The 22,910-nt window shown below is 46.5% G+C and overlaps 1 protein-coding gene across 1 annotated transcript in view; it reads right to left on the minus strand.

The window, feature by feature from the left end:
- Positions 1-13,638: 13,638 nt before the first annotated feature.
- The window catches only part of LOC140203601 (serine/threonine-protein phosphatase 2A 65 kDa regulatory subunit A beta isoform-like), a 51,825-nt gene continuing 42,553 nt past the window's right edge, over positions 13,639-22,910 (minus strand). The window contains exons 13-15 of the mRNA XM_072269648.1: positions 21,621-21,763; positions 18,636-18,727; positions 13,639-13,973 (exon numbers count right to left, since the gene is read on the minus strand). Coding sequence (XP_072125749.1) covers positions 13,639-13,973; positions 18,636-18,727; positions 21,621-21,763 — 570 coding nt within the window. The remainder of the gene's footprint in view (positions 13,974-18,635; positions 18,728-21,620; positions 21,764-22,910) is intronic.

The raw sequence follows: 22,910 nt of genomic DNA on the forward strand, positions 1-22,910 counted from the left end.
GTGGATGAACTGGGTATAGAACTGACAGAGGAGGTCTGGGATGAGTGTTTAAAGAGTATACATGATTGTTCGGTCAACGTCAGACACACACTTATACAGTTTAAAACAATACATAAACTTCATTGTTCCAAAGTAAAGTTGCACAGTTTCTACCCTGAAGTTTCACCAGTTTGTAATAGATGTAAATCTGTGAGCAGTAACTTGTCACGTTCATTCTGGTCATGTTGTAAGCTTTATGCATACTGGAAAAGTATTTTTCACTCTTTCTCTGCGGCTTATGGGAAGCGACGGGAACCAGACCCGCTCATAGCCATCCTTGGAGCAACAAGCTCCCTATCTTCAGCCAATAGGTATGAAAAAAAGGCTGTATTGTTTGACAGGGTGATTGCTAAGAAGTTAATCCTGCAAATGCTGAAAATGGACTCTGCGCCTACGTACGATCTGTGGCTGAGAGAACTGGCAAATACTGTACATTTGGAGAGACTGAGACTATGTAATGAGGACAGAGGGGACATCTTTGAAAGGATATGGGGCCCTGTATTGGACTTTCTCACGGGGTGAGGACTGAGGTTTTTTGGTGCGGTGCACCTCTGCTGTGTATGTTTACTTTAGCCTTCATATTTTTCTCCCTTTTGCTGCTCGATATTTAATTAGATTTTGTTAAGGTCGTGGTTTTTGTAGATGTGCTGTTTTTTGTACAATAAAAAAATTAAAAATAATATGAAAAAAAAGAATTTAAGAAATATGTTTTAGAACTTAAGGAAAATACTCAGATTTTAGGGTTGAAGCCCAGGGTGCAGAACTGCAACAACAAATAGAAGTACCCGACAAGAACAACTGTGAATTGGAAAGGAGATTGGGAAATGGAGGAAATTATTACAAGGATACAAAAAGAAAAGGAGTGTGTTACAAAGCGAATTATCTACATTTGGATTATAAAATGAAAACATGGAAGCAAATGAAGAAGAACTCCGAGGTCTCAGTAAACAACTGCAGGCTACGATCCAAGAAAAGGAAAACCTGAAAAAGCAGCAGACTTGGAAAAACAGCAATTTTAAAAGTATAACGTGCAATAATTACTATTCTTTAACAAGACGATTTTAGTCTTACAAGTGATGCAGATGAAATCAATGTAATTGAGGTAATGCAACTACATGAAAGCATGTGAGAAAATTAGGGAGGGATAGCAGTTTGTGGCATTATCTAATGAGCGCATTAAGCAGTCACCAGGAATTGCAACTACAGAGTGATGCTAATAGAGAACTGCAGGCTGAACTAGATTGTCTAAAGTAGAGAACTCCAGGACATATTTGGTTGGAACACCACGAGTCTAGCAGATGGCGGTAATGCACTGAAAAACTGGTTGCCAACTGCCATAAAACACAAAAGAAGAAGAAGTAGAGGTCCAACTACTGGTGAGTCAGTATCCTGGCAAAAACTACACCACGAAGACAAAAGAACACTCCAGGCAACTCCGCGAAAAGGTTATTGAAAAGCACAGGTCAGCAGATGGATACAAGAATATTTCTCAGTCGCAGAATATCCCTTGGAGTACAGTTAAGTCAATCATCAAGAAATGGAAAGGATATGGCACAGCTGTAAATCTGAAGGGAGTAGGCCGTTCTCGAAAACTGAGTGACCGTGCAAGAAGGGGAGTAGTGAGGGAGTACATGAAGAGACCTGTGACAACCCTGGAGAAGTTACAAGCTTCAGAGGCTGAGATGGGAAAGTCTGTGCATACAACGACTGTGCTTCAAAGTTGCAGTTTTATGGAAGAAGAAACGATGAATTATGAAAGGAATCTGGTGACTAACATCAAAGAAGACACTAAAAGCATTTTTAAGTATATAAAGGGCAAAAGAGAGTTAAGGGTAGCTATAGGACCAATAGAAAATGATGCTGGAGATATTGTAATGAGAGACGCAGAGATGGCAGAGTATTTTGCATCAGTTTTCACAGTGGAAGACATCTGCAGTATACCGGACACTCAAGTGTGTCAGGGAAGTGAAGTATGTGCAGTGAAAATTACGACTGAGAAGGTGTTCAGGAAGCTTAATGGTCTGAGGGTGGATAAATCTCCTGGACCTGATGGAATGCACCCTTGGTAGCTGGAGAGATTGCAGAGGCATTAGCAATGATTTTTCAAGAATCGATAGATTCTGGCATTGTACCGGATGACTGGAAAATTGCAAATGTTACTCTGCTATTTAAGAAGGGTCGGAGCAGCAGAAAGGAAACTACAGACCTGCTAGCCTGACATCAGTAGTTCGGAAGTTGTTGGAATCGATTGTTAGGGATGAGATTACGGAGTATCTGGAGGCACATGACAAGATAGGCCAGTGCCAGCATGGCTTCCTGAAAGGAAAATCCTGCCTGACAAATCTACCGCAAGATTTTGAGGAGATTACAAGCAGGGTAGACAAAGGAGATGCGGTAGACGTGGTGTATTTGGATTTCAAAAGGCCTTTGACAAAGTGCCCACAAGAGGCTGCTTAGCAAAATAAGCACCCATGGAATTACAGGGACGTTACTAGCATGGGTGGATCATTGGCTGATTGGCATAAAACAGAGTGGGAATAAAGGGATCCAATTCTGGCTGCCGCTTACCAGTGGAGTTCCACAGGGGTCGGTGTTGGGACTGCTGCTTTCTACGATGTATGTCAATAATTTGGACCATGGGATTAATGGATTTGTGGTTAATTTTGCCGATGATACCAAGATAAGTGAAGGAAATAGAGAGCCTGCAGAGAGACTTAGATAGTTCAGGAGAATGGGCAAAGAAATGGCAAGTGAAATACAATGTTGGAAAGTGTATGGTCGTGCACTTGGGTGGAAGAAATAAACAGGCAGACTATTACTTAGATAGGGAGATAATTCAAGATGCAGAGATGCAAAGGGACTTGGGAGTCCTTGAGCAGGATACCCTAAAGGTTAACCTCCAGGTTGAGTTGGTGGTTAAGGCAACGAATGCAATGTTGGTATTCATTTCTGGAGCTATAGAATATAAGAGCAGGGATGTGATGTTGAGGCTGTATAAGGCACTCGTGTGACCACACTTGGAGTATTGTGTGCAGCTTTGGGCTCCTTATTTTAGAAAGAATATACTGACATTGGAGAGGGTTGAGAGAAGAGTCACGAGAATGATTCCAGGAATGAAAGGGTTACCGTATGAGGAACGTCTGGCAGCTCTTGGGCTGTATTCCCTGCAGTTCAGGAGAATGAGGGGAGGGGGATCTCATAGAAACATTCCAAATGTTAAGAGGCCTGAACAGATTAGATATGATAAAGTTATTTCCCACAGTCAGGGAGTCTAGGACAAGAGGGCACGAATTCAAGATTGAAGGACATCCATTTAGAACAGAGATGCGGAGAAATTTCTTTAGTCAGACGGTGGTAAATTTGTGGAATTTGTTGCCATGAGCGGCTGTGGAGGCCAAATCATTGGGTGTATTTAAGGCAGAGATCGATGGGTCCTTGATTAGCTAGGGTATGGGGAGGAGGCAAGGGGAATGGGAATGACCGGAAGAATTGGATGGCAGAGCAGACTCGATGGGCTGATGGGCCTACTTCTGCTCCTCCACCTTATGGTCTTATGATTAAGGGGAGGTTTCTCTGGTGAGGGGCACTAAGGTTGGGCTTGAGGCTTTTGTTAGGAAGAGATGAAGAGAGAAGACGCCAGAGAGAAGAGGTGAAGGGCCTGTTCCCCTGCTGTACTTGTCTCTCCACGTTGACTAAATCTTCAGTGACTAACTCTGATTTGTGTGCAAGACTTTGCTCTCTGAAACCAGGTGAACAGCACAGAAAGCTACCTCAAAAAGAAATTTAACAGAAGGAAAAAATGACAAGGAAATGAAACACATGACATGCTTTTTACGTGTTTCTGCTCTGCAAAAGTCTCAAGGAGGTAAATCCTGCACCTCTCTGGTGTGCAACACAAGGCAGCGTTTACCTTAATCCACACACATAAAAGTTGCTGGTGAACGCAGCACCTGCAGAATTCCTGTTGTTTGCATTTACCTTAATCCACTTTATTAGGGAAACCAGTCAAAACAACGATGTAATGTACAAATTAGGAGAAAGATGTCCACTGGTAACAGGTTAAACGTGCCTAACACAATCTCTAAAATCATTCAGAAAGCTAACAGACATTAAATTACATGATTTGCAATATTGAAATGGCATCCCAAATGTGACTAGACCACTGTAATGATACAATATTGTGTAGTTCTGGTCGGGAGGAGAAGCTCAGCTATTGAAAAATCTACTTTAACTAATACATACAGAAGCAATGGCTGCCTAACCAAACCATCAGGTAATCACAGCATCCACTGGCACTGCTGTTCAAGTCACTGGAATAATGAGGTCGGCATTGAAAGTCATTTCAATAACTGTCTGACGGGCACTCTTTCTTTTAATGTTAAAAATGATTTAAAGGGAAATGAAGGTAGGTCAAAACTTATAGCACATCATTCAGCAACCTGGGGACAATACAGTGCAAACATCCTTCCCCACATGAGGCCCCATTAAATGTGGGCCCCACCTTAGGACCCACCAATGTGGAACCCACCCCTTCACCAGGCCCCATCAAATGCAAAACCCTCTCCTACATCAGGGTCAGGACCCATCAACGTGGACCACTTCCCCAAGCCAAACCCATCCAACGTGGACCCCTCACTGGGCCCCTCCTCTGCCACCCCATCCGAGAACAGTTTCAGATTGGACAACATCTTCAGTTTTAATTTGAGCATTTGCCACTGGATGCTGGGAATACCAGGAAGGGGGGGAAGGGAGGGAAGGGGGGGAAGGGGGGGGGAGGAGGAGGAGGAGGAGGAGGAGGAGGAGGAGGAGGAGGAGATGATGATGATGATGGATACAAGTGACTGTCAAGAGAGCAGCAAAGCTAATAACCTCACATCGGGGTTCGGGTTTGGGTTCTAGTATGTCTTTTAAGTTTCTACCCCTTTTGAAGGCTGAGACTATGGTGTATTGTCCCAGTGTCCCTACCTTCCACTTTTAGTTCTTCAAAGTGTGTTTTAACTGTCTGTGAATATTCACTGCCATCCCACTGTATCTCGTTATCAAGGGTAGTTTCCGTGTTGTGTTGTCCTGTGTTGGGGGATTTGTGATACTTTTTAAAAAGTCAGATTTGATGTGTCTGAGTCTCTGTCTGCTGCAGCCCCTGTGTCTAAGTGCAGAGAAGAGGATAGTAGTGGCTTGGTGGAAGTCCTCTGCCCTGGTGCAGATGCGGTGAAACCGGGTGAGCTGTCCCTTGACAATGCCTCTGAAGGTGTGTTTGGGATGGTGGCTCCCTGTGTGTAGGAGGGTGTGTGTGTCTGTGGTTTTAAAGAATACTTTGGTGGCTAGTTTCTGGCTGCCATTTTCTGGTGCTAGTTTAAATACCGTAGTGTCCAGGAAGTCAACTTTCTCCCTATTTATTGTGGCCTTAACCTTAATCGATGGATGATGAGTGTTTAGGATTTGAATAAATTCCTCTAATTTTACCTCCGAGTGTGTCCACACTCCCCAGATGTCATCCAGGTATCTATAAAGACACATGGGTATCTTGGGGCACTTTGGATAAACTGTTTCCTCCCATTTTGCCATGTATATTTTGGCATAGGCTGGAGCAAACTTCTTTCCCATCGCTGTGCCCTTGACTTGTAAGTAGAATTCATTATTGAATTCAAAGTCATTTTTAGTTAGGCTGAGGTGAAGGAGTTCTATCAAGGCCTCGTCTGGTCTCTCTAGCTGAGGGTTCTCCCGAAGGGTATCGCTCACTGCCGGTATACCCCTGTCCGTTTCTATATTGGTGTACAGGCTTTCAATGTCCATGGTGAAGAGTACGGCCTCAGGGGACACTGACATGGAATTGACTATCCGGACAAAGTGGTACGTGTCCTTGATGTAGCTGGAGTGTTTCTGCGATAGTGGGTTAAGGAAGGCATCAATGTATTCTGCTATCCTGTATGACTCACTGCTGCAGTCCGACACGATGGGCCTGCCGGGTGGTATTTCTCCCGGAACAGTCCATGAGTCTGGGTTCCTGTGTATTTTGGGGAGGATATGGAACTTTCTTGCTCGTGGCTGTATCCCTGTCAGGTACTCCACCTGCTTCTTCCCCAGGTATCTAGTCCTTTCTAGTTCTCGCAGAATGTTCCTAATTTCTGTGTGTGTTTCCCAGTATATGGGTTCCTTTAGTTTAGTGCAGTGTTCGGTGTTGTTTAATTCTCTGTGTGCCTCAAATAGATATTGCTGTTTGTCCATGATAACTATGCTGCTCCCTTTATCTGCTGGTTTGATAACAATATCCATATTTTCCTTCAGCTCTTTCAGGGCTGTTCTCTCCTTCCTAGTTAAATTGGCCTTATCCTGTACTTCTCCCTCCCTCTCCATTATCTCATCCAGTGTGCTCTCGAATTGTAGGACCGCTTCTGACCTGTACCTCCTCTTGGGGCTCCAGTCTGAGCGAGGGGTGAAATGGGTCTTTCTACCTTCTGCCTCCGCAACAAAGTGGACGAGTACCAATCTCCTATCGAACTTATCCATGTCCTCCTCAATCTGCTCCTTATGGAGTTTTGCAGTTGGTACAAAAGTGAGGCCCCTGTTCAGAACTTTTTGCTGGGTTTCTGTAGGGATGAACGTACGGGAGAGGTTCACGATGGTCTCTCCCAGTCGTGGACCCTGCCTCTCTCGGCTTTGTCTCCACTCTAGTTTAAAGACTGCATCCACCTCTTGACTATGGTCAGGGCTGTGTTCTCTGTCCAATCGATGTGGTCTCTGTCTACCTTAAACTGCCTCGCCAGGACTGCAGGGATATAATTCTTTGTTCTAATAACCTCATTTAGTTGGCCCAGGGTTGCTTGTTCTGCCTCTGTCAAACAGTGGCTAAAGTTCAGTTCTGGCACCCAGATACTGGCATTGGGAAATTTAATATGGGCCATTCTTAATAGTTGCTGAAGCTGTTTAGTCGCTGTTGCTGGTTGATGTGATCTGTTGTTTATTCCAAAGGAAAGGATAACCTTCTTAGTTTCCAGTTGTGGCTTTAACTTTGTCAGGATAGCAGTGGCATGGGTGAATTTGGCTCCCGGAAAGCTGTCCAATTGAACATCCTTATTAGGGCATCTTTTGATCCTGGAAATGTTAGAGTCCCCTATAATTAGTATAGGTTTAAGGGGCCTTAGTTCCCAAGTTACATTTTTCTGTTTAGAGTGAGGATGCCTCCTTACTTGGCCCTCCTGGTTGTTGCAAATAGGGGTTACCTGTCCTCTTGTTTGTCCCACGTCCTCCGACTCTCGGGCTGTGTGGTTCCCTGGGGTGGAAGACTTGCTCGGTCCTCGTGTACTGGCTCCCCTTGTCGGTCTGCCCATCCACACTGGTGTGGGGTGGGGTGCTGATTCCCTGGAGTCTTGGGTCGGGGAGGCCGTGGGGGTGGCGGGCTGGGGTTCCCCTGCTCCTAGGTTGGATTGCGTCTTCTCCGAGGGGCTCATGGCTGGGGAGGGGCTCACCTGGCGTCTTCTCTGCTCCTGTGACTGGGGCAGTGGGGCCGCATCGGCGTCAAGTTAGTTAACTAGCTCCAGCGCCCTCCCGTGGACGATACCGGAACTCCCACTGCAGGCGTCGGCGCCGAGAGGGCTGACCAGCTCCAGCGCCCTCCCGTGGACGATACCGGAACTCCCACTGCAGGCGTCGGCGCCGAGAGGGCTGACCAGCTCCAGCGCCCTCCCGTGGACGATACCGGAACTCCCACTGCAGACGTCGGCGCCGAGAGGGCTGACCAGCTCCAGCGCCCTCTTGTGGACGGTGCCGGAACTCCCACTGCAGGCGTCGGCGCCGAGAGGGCTGACCAGCTCCAGCGCCCTCCCGTAGACGGTGCCGGAACTCCTACTGCAGGCGTCGGCGCCGAGAGGGCTGACCAGCTCCAGCGCCCTCCCGTGGACGATACCGGAACTCCCACTGCAGGCGTCGGCGCCGGGAGGGCTGACCAGCTCCAGCGCCCTCCCGTGGACGATACCGGAACTCCCACTGCAGGCGTCGGCGCCGAGAGGGCTGACCAGCTCCAGCGCCCTCCCGTGGACGGTGCCGGAACTCCCACTACATGCATCGTTCTCAGGACCTGTTGGCCTGAGACAGCCCGCAGCGCAATTACCGGCCACAACTTCGTTTTACTCGGCGCCGACGGACGGGGTGCAGCGTGGGCGGTCTTTTTCCGGGGCTCGGGTGTGATACGAGTCCGGTCACGGCTGACCCAGAAGCCGTCCCTGAAGGTTCCCCTCTCCCCCTTGGAATGCGGTTTCCATTGTCCGTGGGGTCATTGTGGCCACGTCCGAATTGTGCGGCCCCTCGTGGGCCCGGTCTGCCGTTCTGGCACAGGTCTTGAGACCAGATCCCAAAAATATGCTTTTGGACAGCCTCCAATTTGATTTGAAAATTTCCTTTAAATTTCGTATGTTCCAGATTACGGTTTTGGTGATTGCTTCTGGTAAGCGATCAATCAGATCCGATTCAAGTTCCAATTCTTGCAGGCTACTTTGGTAGTGTCCAATTAAAATTTCTCGTGTTTCTTTAGCCCAAGCGTCCGCATTGGCAGCAATTTTATGAAGCGTTTCTTGGGAGGGGTTTGCCGGCTTTATGAATTTGGTCAGTCTATATGCCTGGGTAGTAATCCCCTTTGGTAGCCTGTTCATTTGTTCCAAAACTCTTAGGTGGTGCAGAGTCTGGATTATTTTATATATTAATCTAACCGTGGTGGAAAAGGAATCCCTGGGAAACCCGAGGTCTCTGCAGTTACCACGGTGGTCTGACGCGCCATGTGCTGACAAGCCCCCGGTCCTCTCTCTCCAATTTCTCCTCCACATCGTTAAAGTAAGACAATAATCACCAAACTTCCCATGAAGTCCGCTTAATTAATGTTCTTACCGCTTGCTCTGCGTCTCGGGTTCAGTGATTTCGACTCCAGCGAATTGCCTTTAATAAAGCGTGTTGCCTTTAATACTCTCCAATTTCTCCTCCACGTCATTAAAGTAAGATAATAATCAGAAAACCACAGATGAAGTCCAGTTAATTAATGTCCTTATCGCTTGCTTTTCATCTTGGGTTCAGTGATTTCGACTCCTGTGAATTGCCTTTAACAAAGCATATTGCCTTCAATAAAGCGTATTTCCCGACTGGGAGAGTCACCAATTTCGCCTCTTCTCTGTGGCTTCCTCATGGGGAATTCTGTAAAGACTGAGGTGGTCTCTCCTTTAAAATGTTCCACTCCACCCCCGGCCCCCTCCCACCTCTGTATTGTTTTACCAAACCTGTTTCTCCATTTCTGCTGCAGCCTCTGGCTGTTGCCCAGATCCCGGTCTGCCTTGTTTGTTAAGATTCTTAAAGGCAAACTATCCACTAATCGCGCTGCTCCTTTTTATTGTTCGACCCTCCCCATTCTTTTAGCTCCAAATTTTTCATTTCTATTCCTTTAATACCTAGTTAGAGTTGAGATTCGATTTCATCCTATTTCTCCTTTTAGGGTTACATTGTTTTATTGTGACTTTAGTGTTCAAACTGTGAGTTTACTGTTCTGTGGGTATAATGTGGTCGGAGCTTGTGGCTGATGTATGTTGGGGTTGGGGTTTAACCTCAGTCGTCTGTGCCAGTTTTCCCAGCTCCTTGGATTTACTTTGGCTTATGAGGACCAGGATGATGAGGGACGTGTCACTGCTGGTTAGGATGCGAGTATGCGGGCAGTGGGCAAAATATCCCTCTAGTGTTTGTGGATCTCGTACTGGAGATGCAGTATCACTTTACCCTGCCACTTTGTTTTTAGCCCACGTTGTCATCATCTCGGTCCCCGACTGGGATCTTCCTCCTCTTTAACCTCCATTCTGGCGTTTAAGTTACAATGGAGTTATTGCCTATGGATAGTGTTTTGGATTTGGGGTTTTTTTATAGGGACTGGGTGCTGTGATCTGGGGGTTGTGCGGTAGCTAATTGAGGGGTGTGTGGGGAGGGACATGCCCGGGGGTAGAGTTAGGTAATGGGGGTTGAGGATTCATGGCGAAGGGAGGTGGGGTGGGATGGCAAATGGCATTGCGGGGGGGGGGGTCCCCTGCAGTAGGGGTGAGGGCTGAAATAGGATCCTAACTGCCGGTGATATTGGGTGAATTTGGCCCCCTGATGGGGTAAGGGCTTAGGTTTATGGGGGTGTGTAGCAGGGTTGGAGTTGTTAGGTTTAGGGGTAGGGTAAAGGACAGTTATATAAACCCTTTTATGTGGTGTGGTGTGGTTTGGGTTATTTGGGGTGCTGTCCAGTTTAGTTGGGGTGCAAGGTCCATTGGAAGTTATGGTTATGGTGAATGCTAGGGTTGGGGATGTTTGTGGGGTGGCATGGTTCTGGTGATGTGGGGGGAACCTGGCTCCCGGGTGAGGAGAGGGCTAGGGTTTATGGGGGTGTGCTGAAGGGTTGGAGGTGTTAGGCTGAGGTGTATGGCTGGGTAGTGAGGTCACGGGACTTTGCGGTGGTGGGAGGATTAGGGTTAGAGCACCCAAACCGATGGTGTAGTCGGGTGAACTTGCCCCCCCCAGTGGAGAGGGGGCTCAGGTTTATGGGGGTGCGTAGGATGGGTGAAGTCATTATGTTTCGGGATACGGCCGAGGAATGTGTACGCAGGCCTACCCATGGGGGTGTGGGAAGAAGAGGAACATGGGGTCCATCGTTAAGTAGGCCCCTTTGTGGGGCTGTGGGCAGGGTCCACTTGGGCGCCGTCTGGTTTAGTTGGGGTGTGAGGCCCTTTTGGATGTTACGATCAGGTTGGGGGGTAGGGTTGAGGGGAAGTCCGCTGGGCGGTGGGAGGTATAACTGGTGGTGAAGGGTGAGTTTGGCCCCCTGGCGAGAAGAGGACCTGTGTTTATGGGGATGAAGATGTTAGGTTTCAGGGCAGGGCCATGTGCTGGGGATGCATTCTACCCCATGGGGGCAAGCTGGGAGGTTGGGGCAAGTGCTGTGTCTGGATCAAACTGGTCGTTACAAGTCTATTCTTCCTCATGGTTATCCCTGTAGAGTTATAATCTCTCACGTTATCCCTCTCTATTTGGGGAATTAGTTTCTGTTCTGGGGCCTAGTTTTTAGTCTCTATTTCCCAAGAAAGACGTACCTTTCCTATTTAATGGTCACCTGTCTTAATTTTGTTTCAGGGTGGGTGACTGAAGGGGCTCCTCCTCTTCCTCCCTCCCCTCATTTTCTCAATGTTTTTTTTATTATTAATTTTTTATTGCAACACCAACAAATTACATTCAATACAACCAGTTGCCAATTACATTTTGACTGTTAAACCCCGCCACCCCCCAACCTTCATCACCATCCCCCCTCCACCCCTCTCTCCCCTCCACCAATCAACTGAATAGTAGTACATACACAGACAAAGCATTCCTATTTTAACAAAAGATCTTTTAAGTTAGATATCAAATTTGTCCACATTAAGATTGTGTTTGGTCGTGCATCATTTACTCTTGCTGATGAAAGTTCCAGGTAAGAAATGTCCAAAAAGCTCCGAAGCCCGTGAGTATTTGAAATATCGTGGGGAGGTTTCCAACGCTGGACTACAATCTTCTTAGCTGCAGTCAGGCCTGCCAGCCAGATTTTGCGTGTTTTTTCCGTAAGGGAAAGGTGGGAGACATCATTTAGAAGATGTACAGCGGGGTCCATTGGTAATTGTACCCCCGTTAGTTCTGTAAGAGTACTGATAACCTTCCCCCACAAACCAAAATCCCCTGGACATTCCCATACAACATGTATAAAAGTGCCAATGGCTCCATGGGGCAAAATGAGCAATAAGAGTCAGGAACCAGTCCCATTTGATGTCTAATTCTCGGTGTTAAATATGCTCTATGACAAAAATTTCAAGTGTATATACCAATGATTTGGGTTTTTCGAAGCACCGGCAGCATTATCCCAAATCGCAACCCAGTCCAAGTCTTGTCCCAATTCAGATATGTCCCTATCCCAAGCTTTCATTCCCGATGTGGGCATATATTTCTGGGAGTTTAATTTATCATAGATATACAACACTATCTGTCCTGGAGGACTCTGTATCCAATTTAAAATGGGATGGTCCTTTAAATCTGACCCCCAGGGAACGCCGTAGGCTTTACAAGCTGATCTTACTTGAAAGTAGCAAAAAAGAGAATGTTTATCAATATTATATCGAGATACCAGTTCTTGAAAGCCAAGGATAGTACTTGCCCCATTAATATCTTGAAGAGTAGTAATACCTTTATCCACCCAAGTTCTGTTAGTGAATGGTTTCCCCCCAGATAGAAAACGATTATTGTTCCATAATGGAGATGATTTACACCATACACTTTTAAATTTTAGGAATTTTTCTGCTGCCCTAAACACTTGTAGCATATGGGTTAAAATTGGATCGTAATACAAATCACATTTTTTGGTAGACATACCTATAAGGAGAAAGTCCTTCAACCTTATTGGTGCTATTAGCTCCAGTTCTATATTTTTCCAGGACGAAACTTTATCCTCCTCCATCCAATAGCTAAGACTTTTTAATACAAATGCTCAGTGATGCAATTTAAAATTTGGACATGCCAATCCCCCATTCGACTTTTTGAATTGTAGAACTGACCATTTTATATTGGGTCGTTTACCATTCCAAACATAGCATCGTAGTAAGGAGTCCAGTTTTTGCCAATATCCTGCCGGAGGTGCAAGTGGGATCATTGAGCTGATAAAATTAATGCAGGGTAAGATGTTCATTTTAATGACCGAAATACGGGCCGGGACTGATGCTGGCAAGTGTCTCCATCTATTAATATCTTCCTCTTTTTTTTAGAATTAAAGAGTAATTTGTTTCAGCCACAGCTGATATGGAAATATTAACTTTAATACCCAAGTAGAGGACCTCATTTGTAACTTTAATCTGGGGAGGAAGAGACACCTTACTTTTATCCGTATTAATCAGCATCAGGTCTGATTTTAACAAATTAACTTTGTATCCTGAAAGAAATCCAAATTCCTCCAGTGTTTTTAAAACATAGGGGAGAGTTTGTCGAACATTCGCCATATAAACTAGCGTGTCATCCGCGTAAACTGATATTGAATGCAATGTTGTACCTATTGTAATAGGGGAGATCTGAGGAGAGTTTGTGCAAGCAGTTCAATAGATATATTAAAAATTAAAGGAGACAAAGGGTCCCCTTGTCGTGTGCCCCGTCCTATGTCAAATAATTCTGAGAAACCTCCTCCCACACATACCTGGGCTGAAGGATTAGCATACAGTGTTTGAATCATATTGATAAATTTATCGCCGAACTTAAATTCTTTTAGAACTCTCAAAAGGTATGGCCATTCAAGGCGATTGAACACTTTTTCAGCATCTAGAAATAGCAGGCCACAGGCAGCCGGGATTTTATGTGTTGCACTCAGTACGTGTAAGAGCCAGCGAATATTATCAGATGCGAGACACCCCCTGATAAAGCCCATTTGATTTGGGTTGATTATTTTCCCAACTACTGTCTCAAGTCTACTGGCTAAGACTTTGGAAAATATCTTGAGGTCGGCATTTATCAAGGAGATTGGACGGTAATTGGCACACTCCAAGGGGTCCTTACCGGGCTTAGGTATAACTGTGATCAGGGCTGTGTTTAATGCCGTTCCATCTCTTCCCGAGGGGCGTGTGGACTTTGCCCAGGGTCTTCTTCCATATCTCCCAGCACCGATGATTTCAGAACTCCTTTTGCTTCCTCTGCCGAGTTAAACGACATCTTCATGCCCTTGATAGTCACTTTCAAGATCGCTGGGTATATGAGGAACGAGTCGATCCCCTTCTGTCGAAGCTTAGCGCGGATCTCCTTGTATCCCTGCCGTTCCTGCATCGTGCCGGGGCTGTAGTCGGCGAAGAACTGTAGCTGGGTGCCATCAGGGAGAGTAGGTTTGGCTTTCCTCGCACCCTCCAGGATAGCCTGCCGGTCGGTGTACCCTAGAAGCCTAAAAACCATGGTCCGCGGTCTTGAGGAGTTGTTGGAAAAGATCCTATGTGCTCTATCGATCTCCAGTGGAGTGCTGTGGGAATTCTTGAGCGCTGGAATCCAATCAGGCAGCATCTTCTGGAGGTAACCTCTTGGATTGTTGCCCTCAGCGCCTGTCGGTAAGTCGACCGGCCGCACGTTGTTTCTCCTGGATCTGTCCTCCAAGTCGTTTAACTTCTTCCATATCTTAGACACCTCCGCAAAACTTCCTCTATTTTATTGAAGACCGTTAAATGTTTTAGCGTGAATGTCCGCTTGCTCCTTTAACGACCGGAGAATGTTGCCATTCTCTGCCATACGCTTCTGTATGGGGTCGTGAGCCTTTTCCAGCAACTCCCTTAGCACGTGGGCTACCATTTCTTGCAGCGACTCCATCTCCCTTACCATTGTTTGTTTAATTAGCATAACTATTTCTTCGGATGAATCGCTAGCTTGTTGTCGCCTGCTGGTATCTTGTTTCCTGGTTGAATTTGTATCTTTTTTTGAAGCCATGTCTTTAGTTAGATCTTTCTCCAACTCAGCCTTGTATTAAGACCGTCTATGAGCCCTGAAGAACTTGAAAAAGGAGGGTTGTATGTCAGCGCTCAGTGCCGTGCCGCCATCTTGCCTTGTGCCTCACTGGAAGTCAATGTTTTTAATTATTGGGTGCAGTGTTGGCCCTCCAGTGGGTATATTTTATATTGTGGGCTTAGCTTTTTAGGCCTCGTTTAGGCTGTTTGGGGAATACGTCTGTAGTCTTTCAATCCATATCCTCTCTGCTCTTTTTAAAATAATAAGAGGAATAGATAGAGTGGATAGCCAGTGCCTCTTTCCCAGGGCGCCACTGCTCAATACAAGAGGACATGGCTTTAAGGTAAGGGGTGGGAAGTTCAAGGGGGATATTAGAGGAAGGTTCTTTACTCAGAGAGTGGTTGGTGCGTGGAATGCACTGCCTGAGTCAGTGGTGGAGGCAGATACACTAGTGAAGTTTAAGAGACTACTAGACAGGTATATGGAGGAATCTAAGGTGGGGGCTTATATGGGAGGCAGGGTTTGAGGGTCAGCATAACATTGTGGGCCGAAGGGCCTGTACTGTGCTGTACTATTCTATGTTCTATGAACTTCTTTACTCAGAAAGTGGTAGCTGTGTGGAACGAGCTTCCAGCAGAAGTGTTTGAGTCAGGTTCAATGTTGTCGTTATTGGACAGCTATATGGACAGGAAAGGAATGGAGGGTTATGGGCTGAGTGCAGGTCGGTGGGACTAGGATTGGGGAAGAGTTCGGCATGGACTAGAAGGACCCAGATGGCCTGTTTCCGTGCTGTGATTGTTATATGGTTATATGGAAGGCATCAATGTATTCTGCTATCCTGTATGACTCACTGCTGCAGTCCGACACGATGGGCCTGCCGGGTGGTATTTCTCCAGGAACAGTCCATGAGTCTGGGTTCCTGTGTATTTTGGGGAGGATATAGAACTTTCTTGCTCGTGGCTGTATCCCTGTCAGGTACTCCACCTGCTTCTTCCTGAGGTATCTAGTCCTTCCTAGTTCTCGCAGAATGTTCCTAATTTCTGTGTGTTTCCCAGTATTTGGGTTCCTTTAGTTTAGTGCAGTGTTCGGTGTTGTTTAATTGTCTGTGTGCCTCAAATAGATATTGCTGTTTGTCCATGATAACTATGCTGCTCCCTTTATCTGCTGGTTTGATAACAATATCCATATTTTCCTTCAGCTCTTTCAGGGCTGTTCTCTCCTTCCTAGTTAAATCGGGCTTATCCTGTACTTCTCTCTCCCTCTCCATTATCTCATCCAGTGCGAGGGTGAGGGTGAGGGTTAGGGTATGCGGGCAGTGGGCAAAATATCCCTCTAGTGTTTGTGGATCTCATACTGGAGATGCAGTATCTCTTCACCCTGCCACTTTGAAAACGAAACACATGACATGCTTTTTACGTGTTTCTGCTCCGCAAAAGTCGCAAGGAGGTAAATCCTGCACCTCTCTGGTGTGCAACACGAAGCAGCGTTTACCTTAATCCACTTTATTAGGGAAAGCAGTCAAAACAACAAATTAGGAGAAAGACGTCCACCGGTAACAGGGTAAATGTGCCTAACACAATCTCTAAAATCATTCAAAAAACTAACAGACATTAAATTACGTGATTTGCAATATTGAAATGGCATCCCAAATGTGACTAGACCACTGGAATGATACAATATTGTGTAATTCTGGTCGGGAAGAGAAGCTTAGCTATTGAAAAATCTACTTTAACTAATACGTACAGAAGCAATGGCTGCCTAACCAAACCATCAGGTAATCACAGCATCCACTGGCACTGCTGTTCAAGTCACTGGAATAATGAGGTCGGCATTGAAAGTCATTTCAATAACTGTCTAACGGGCACTCTTTCTTTTAATGTTAAAAATGATTAAAAGGGAAATTAAGGTAGGTCAAAACTTATAGCATATCATTCAGCAACCTGGGGACAATGCAGTGCAGACACATGAGGCCCCACCTTCGGACCCATCAATGTGGAACCCACCCCTTCACCAGGCCCCATCAAATGCGAAACCCTCTCCTACATCAGGGTCAGGACCCATTAATGTGGACCACTTCCCCAAGCCAAGGCCCATCCAACGTGGGCCCCTCACTGGGCCCCTCCTCTGCCACCCCATCCGAGAACACTTTCAGATTGGACAACATCTTCAGTTTTAATTCGAGCATTTGCCACTGGATGCTGGGAATACAAGCGAAGGTGTTTTGGGAAAGGAGGAGGAGGCATACTGGATACAAGTGACTGTCGACAGAGCAGCAAAGCTAATAACCTCACATCCTTGTTAACAGTTAAACCCATCGGATACACAATGCCACTGGGTACACTACAGTCAATGAAAATAAATAGGGGGAGTAGACAGCTTGATATCTCAAGCTAAATTGAGACAGCAGAAAGACTGCAGAACTAGAATCTACAAGGCAGCTAAAATCCAGTGACACTACGTATGAGACGTTTACATTTCCAGGGGTAATTCTTTAAAGAGTGTTGTGTGTGTGGCCTGGCTGCACAACAATGCTATTAATAAAAATGCTGGAGACAGGAGCGAAGTTTCATGGTTCTTTACTAGTAGAAAATGATGCAGAACACACACATACGTATCAATGTGCGCCTAATAGCGCATGCAACGATGTGTTACTACAACATAAAGTAGTCCCCATATTATACAGTAGGCTGACCCGGCTGATGCTGTAGTGGCGTCACCCCGAGTTTGAATCCAGCCGGCTCCCATGCACGCTTTCCATCCATGCTGGGTTACGAGCTGGTGATCTCTTTGGAAACTCACCCGGCAGAAGGCAATGGCAAACCACTGCTGTAACTTGCCTCGTACGCGGTTCCCCACTCCGTCAGAGAGGCGTGGAGGGAAATCGTCCGGCAACTGGAGAAACTCCGGATGTGACGTAACTTTCCTTTTCCCTATACGGTACAAAGAGAGAGTGAAGAAGGTTTTCAAAGATGTCAGCGGCAGATCTCGTTGCAAGTCTGGAGGGCCGTTTCTTCACTCCTTTCTACGATAAGGCAAGCACTAGATAAGAAGGAAAACATGCAGATTAGATATTAAAAGGAGACAAAATGGGAACGTTTCTGAAGATAATCAGAACACGCATCTATCTGTAAGCTATGATGACAACTTGTGGGAATTCTAGCGATGGAGTATGTCATTTCTAAAATATTGCAAGTGAATTCATACAATTGCCAACTCTTAATTCCTGTTGCTTCAAGACCTATTCGGGGAGATGGGACTCGTCAGCTCATCTAGGAGAAGGAAAATTCTGATCTCAAACCTCTGCTGCCTTGCGGCTGTACCCACTCACAGGGAAGGCTTCGGGAGTAAACCCGGAGCTGGAGTCGCTAAGGCAGTCCTACGCTGAATGACAACTCCTGTGATGCTCCTGGTACCAAACTCAATCTGCCGTTCCTTTGGGTGCATGCAGACGGGGAGCTTGCTACATGGGGCAACAGCTTGCTCTCCATATCGTACTGCTACCTCCCTGAAATGAGTTTTTGCAGGGTGGGATGTCTGGCACTAGATTTTAACACCCGTTCCTAAACCCTAAAAATCACCTAATATAAACACAGAACTCTTTACTGAGGATTGTACTCAAAACTCTGGATTGGTTCTTAAAATATTCAGCTTACAGAAACAGGGAGGCAAGTAAGAGACAGAACTGAGAACTTCATGCTTGGCTCTATAACAAGGTTTATAATTCTGAACAATTAGTAAATCCCTTTAACTGGAAACAGTTCCAAATATCACAGCATTGTTCCAGCAGCTCGAATAACCCTCTTGCTGGTTCAGAGTTTTGAATCCATAATTTGTGTTTTATCCCCTTTAATGAACGTGCTGAGGACTGCATGTTTTTCCCCGACCCTCACTCGTTACACGTGCAGATTACAAAACACACATCTTTAGCTTAAAGAGCCTTTTCTACCATCAGTGCCCCCACAGCAGGAACCCAGCAGACACCCATCTTGTCTTGTGCTCATCTTCAGAGACCCAGTGACAGACTCTGGGACAATGCAGGCCACAACTGCTCGAAGGGAGAATGCTTATGCTCGTACCGAGCTGGGTCCAAAGCCACAACTTACCAGTCATGGCTTCCTGCGCAAAGTACTTTACGTCCATATCTTGGTCCTGACCCAATTTCTCCAGTATTGGTTTGAACTTGTTCTGTAAAGTGCTGTGATTTAAAAGCAATTTTTAGTACCTGTGACCTTCAAAAGAAGACAGCAGCACATTCACTTAAATCTAAAGCGATACTGGATATTACCCAGATTAAAATCTCCTCTTTCTGCCTCTCACGCAGGCTCCCACTACCACAACTGATCGTTTACTGGCCAGATAAGGGTCAGAGCTCAACTAGCAGACTATGGTCACAAACTGCAGCTGAGCTCATTTGGGTTAGTGGATGCAAAAGGAGAATAATTCGGATGCCGCATTTTTATGCCGTTGAAGAGAGGGGGCACTGAATGCATAAACTTCCTTTTAATGCAATCCGTCTGTTATTGCTTTCCACACAAATTCCAATCAAATCACAAACGCACAATTTCACAAAAATCGTTCACCGGACGGGTTGGCGGAGATACGTTGCTACCAAAGGAGGTGCAGGGTGCTCCTTCCCTCCGCAGACCTGCAGCTCACCCTTGGGCAAGGTGCAACACCTGCTTAAGACCCCCCACCTGATCAGGGTCACGCAATGCCGTGGGAGCAGATGGTGGACAGTCATGTGTGCAGCCGGTGCAGATCACAAGTCCTGGTTGTGCGACCACTGATGCCGGGCAGACAATCTCTGAAGAGCACTGATAATGGCTGGGGGGTGGGGGGGGGGGTCACCTCATCTTGTAAAAACACACACGGCCCAGAAGGCGTCAATGGCACAAACCAGTTCTGCAGGATAATTTGCCAAGAACAACCGTGGCCATGGAGAGACCACGATCGCCCACGTCACATGCTGATGAAGATGGTGGTGGCGTTAACTGAAATCTCACTGTGCGGTTTTCACTTCTAACCAGGATTTATCCATCAGTGGTTGAAGGAGAGAGGGAAAATGTATTAAAGAAGATTGGAGGAGCAAACTTTTCATGCAGGAGTTGGTAGCTGAGCTGCCAAAGGAGGTGGTGGTGGTGCAGGCCGGAACAAAAACCTGGACAGTCACTTGATAAACCTCTGGTTAGGTCACATTTGGAGTACTGAATTCAGCTCTGGTCTCCCCTCTAAAGGGCGTGGAAACTTTGAAGAAGGTACAGAAGATGTTTACAGGACGTTGCCTGTGATAAACCTCTGGTTAGGTCACATTTGGAGTACTGAATTCAGCTCTGGCCAGCTCTTTAAAGGGTGTGGAGACTTTGGAGAAGGTATAGAAGATGTTTACAGGACGTTGCCTGTGATAAATCTCTGCTTACGTCACATTTGGAGTACTGAATTCAGCTCTGGCCTCCCCTTTAAAGGGTGTGGATACTTTGGAGAAGGTACAGAAGATGTTTACAGGACGTTGCCTGTGATAAATCTCTGGTTAGGTCACATTTGGAGTACTGAATTCAGCTCTGGCCTCCCCTTTAAAGGATCTGAAAAAGGTACAGAAGACATGCTGGCTGGTACTGCAGATGTTACCGGAGAGGTTGCTTTCTCCAGGGTGATGGAGTCTGAGGGAGGGACGAGTTGACAGAAGTTTACAAAATTCTGAGGCAAAGGCAAACGGCTCACAGTTGAGATGTAAAAGCCAGAAGAGAACAGCTCAAAGATGTGCTGAGGATTTGAGTACCTGGAACACACCGACGGGTCTGGTGGAAGTGGATGCAGGTATGAAACAAGAACAAGTGTTTACGATCCAATGAAGGGTCACGGTCTGAAACAGCGACTGGTTATTCATTTCCATGGACGCTGCCTGATCTGCTGAGTTCCTCCAGCGTTTTGTGTGAGCATTGACGTATTTAAGACACTGTTAGACAGGCAAATGAACGTGCGGAGAATGGAGGATATCGGCCACGTGCGGGCAAAAGGACACGGTTCAATTAGGCGCTGCTTTATTTGTAAAGTCTGCAGGTGTTGGAAACCCAGAGCAACACACACAAAATGCTGGAGGACCTCAGCAGGTCAGGTAGCACCTATGGAAATGAATAAACAGGTGACGTTTCGGGCCCAGACCCTTTGTCCGGACTGAAAAGGAAGAATTAGTTTGGTACAACATTGTGGGCCAACGGGCCTGTTCTACAGGTTCAGTGAGCAAGACAGAGGGATGTGGAGTTAGTGTGGCTGAGTGGGTTTACAATAGCAAGGAGTGATTGTCAGTATAGATGCAATGGACAAGAGGTCATGCTTCTATACAGTACAACTGACTGTATCCAGAACCCAAAGGAATATTGCGCATTGCTTGGGAAAGCTGTAGTAAAATGAGGCCCTTGGAATACAAAGGCAGTGGAGAGACCTTAAACAGGTAATTTGGAGGGTAGAAACGGGCTACTAAATGTTCTTGGTGAGGATGTCCTTTCTTTAAAAAAAAGGGGAGAAGGCAGACGAGTGGGGTTGAGGGGAATAATAAATCAGCCATGATAGAATGGCCGTGCAGTATCGATGGGCCGAACGGCCTGGTTCTGCTCCTGTGTCTTATGGCCTTAACCTCTGGATAGAGAAGAAGATCGTTTAAGGGTACCAAAGGATCAAGGTCAAGCAGGAAAGTGAGGCAAACACCACAGGGGAGGGGGAGGCCCGAGGGTTAAGTTTATGCCCCTCCCCCATGCAGTACATGGAATGAGCTGCCAGAGGAACTGGTTGAGGCAGGCACATTAACAACTTCAATAAGCACAGGTACGCGGGCAGGAAAGGTTTAGAGCAAGGGTGCACAACTATTTTGGTGTCATGGATCATTACGCTAGGGGTCCATGAACCCCAGGTTGAGAACCTGGGACGATGGGACCGGCAGAGACGGTGGTCTTGGCCGGATTGGACCTGTGGGTACAAAAGACGGTGCGACTCCATCACTAAATGCCACCACAGTGGCGTCTCAATTTCCATTCCAAACTGGAGGTGAAACATTCTCCACAGGCCGGGTTATAAGCCCCAACTCAAATACTTACCTGGCATCTAAAACCGGTCCTATTTTCTGCAATGATTTAGCCACGTTGAAGCGAATGTTTGCCACCTGATCGCCTGCCATCTGGAGAACCGTCGGCAGCATGTGCTTTGCTGTGATTTCTTGGCCACAGGCTTCAGACAACACCTAAAAAAAAACAGCAGAAAATGCAAACGTTCATTCACAGCCCCGAACTTCACGAAGCAAGACTGAAGAAAAGATCATCGATCTGATTTGTGCGACGCTCAGAATGTATTTTGCCCCATGATAAAAAGGCATAGTCCACACTGGCACCAATGATCACCCGCAAGGAGAGAGATGAGGTCCTGCAACGGAGATTTACAGATCAATAGACAAGTTGTAAAGAAAAAGTGCTGGTATATTGTAATCGCTGGACTACCCCTTCTGCCATGTACGAGCGAGTTTAGAAACAGGAAGGCAGGACGGCTGAAATGTACAAAGTGTGGGTGCAGAGCAGACAGCATCACTGGGATCTCTTCCATGACAAGGTGACCCGAGCCAAGAGAGAACCAGGATTATAAGACGCAAGAGCGGAATTCGGCTACCGAGTCATATATGATGGCAGAATATAGCATTAGTGGTCAGACTCCTGGCACTGTGGAGGATCAGAGGAATCTTGTGGTCAGGGTCCATAGGACACTCAAAGCTGCTATGCGGTTGACTCTGCGGTTAAGGAGGCATACGGTGCATTGGCCTTCATCAATCGTGGGATTGAGTTTAAGACCCGAGAGGTAATGTTACAGCTATGTAGGGCCCTGGTCAGACCCCACTTGGAGTACTGTGCTCAATTCTAGTTGCCTCACTACAGGAATGACGTGGAAGCCATAGAAAGGGTGCAGAGGAGATTTACAAGGATGTTGCCTGGATTGTGGAGCATGCTTTATAAGAATAGGTTGAGTGAACTCGGCCTTTTCTCTTTGCAGCGTACGAGGATGAGAGGTGACCTGATAGAGGTGAACAAGATAATGAGAGGCATTGATTGTGTGGATTGTCAGAGGCTTTTTCCCAGGGCTGAAATGGCTAGAACGAGAGGGCATAGTTTTAAGGTGCTTGGGAGTGGGTACAGAGGAGATGTCAGTGGTTAATGAGGTGGAGGATAAATGCGTGGCTGACAGATTGGAGCAGGGGGCAGGGATTCAGATTTCTACATCATTGGGACCTCTCTTGGGGCAGGTGTGCCCTGTACAAAAAGGACGGGTTGCACTTCAATCTGAGGGGGACCAATATCCTGGCAGGGAGGTTTGCTAAGGCTGCTGGGGAGAGTTTAAACTAG

Source organism: Mobula birostris, chromosome 10 (assembly GCF_030028105.1).
Source record: "Mobula birostris isolate sMobBir1 chromosome 10, sMobBir1.hap1, whole genome shotgun sequence".
NCBI lineage: Eukaryota > Metazoa > Chordata > Chondrichthyes > Myliobatiformes > Myliobatidae > Mobula > Mobula birostris.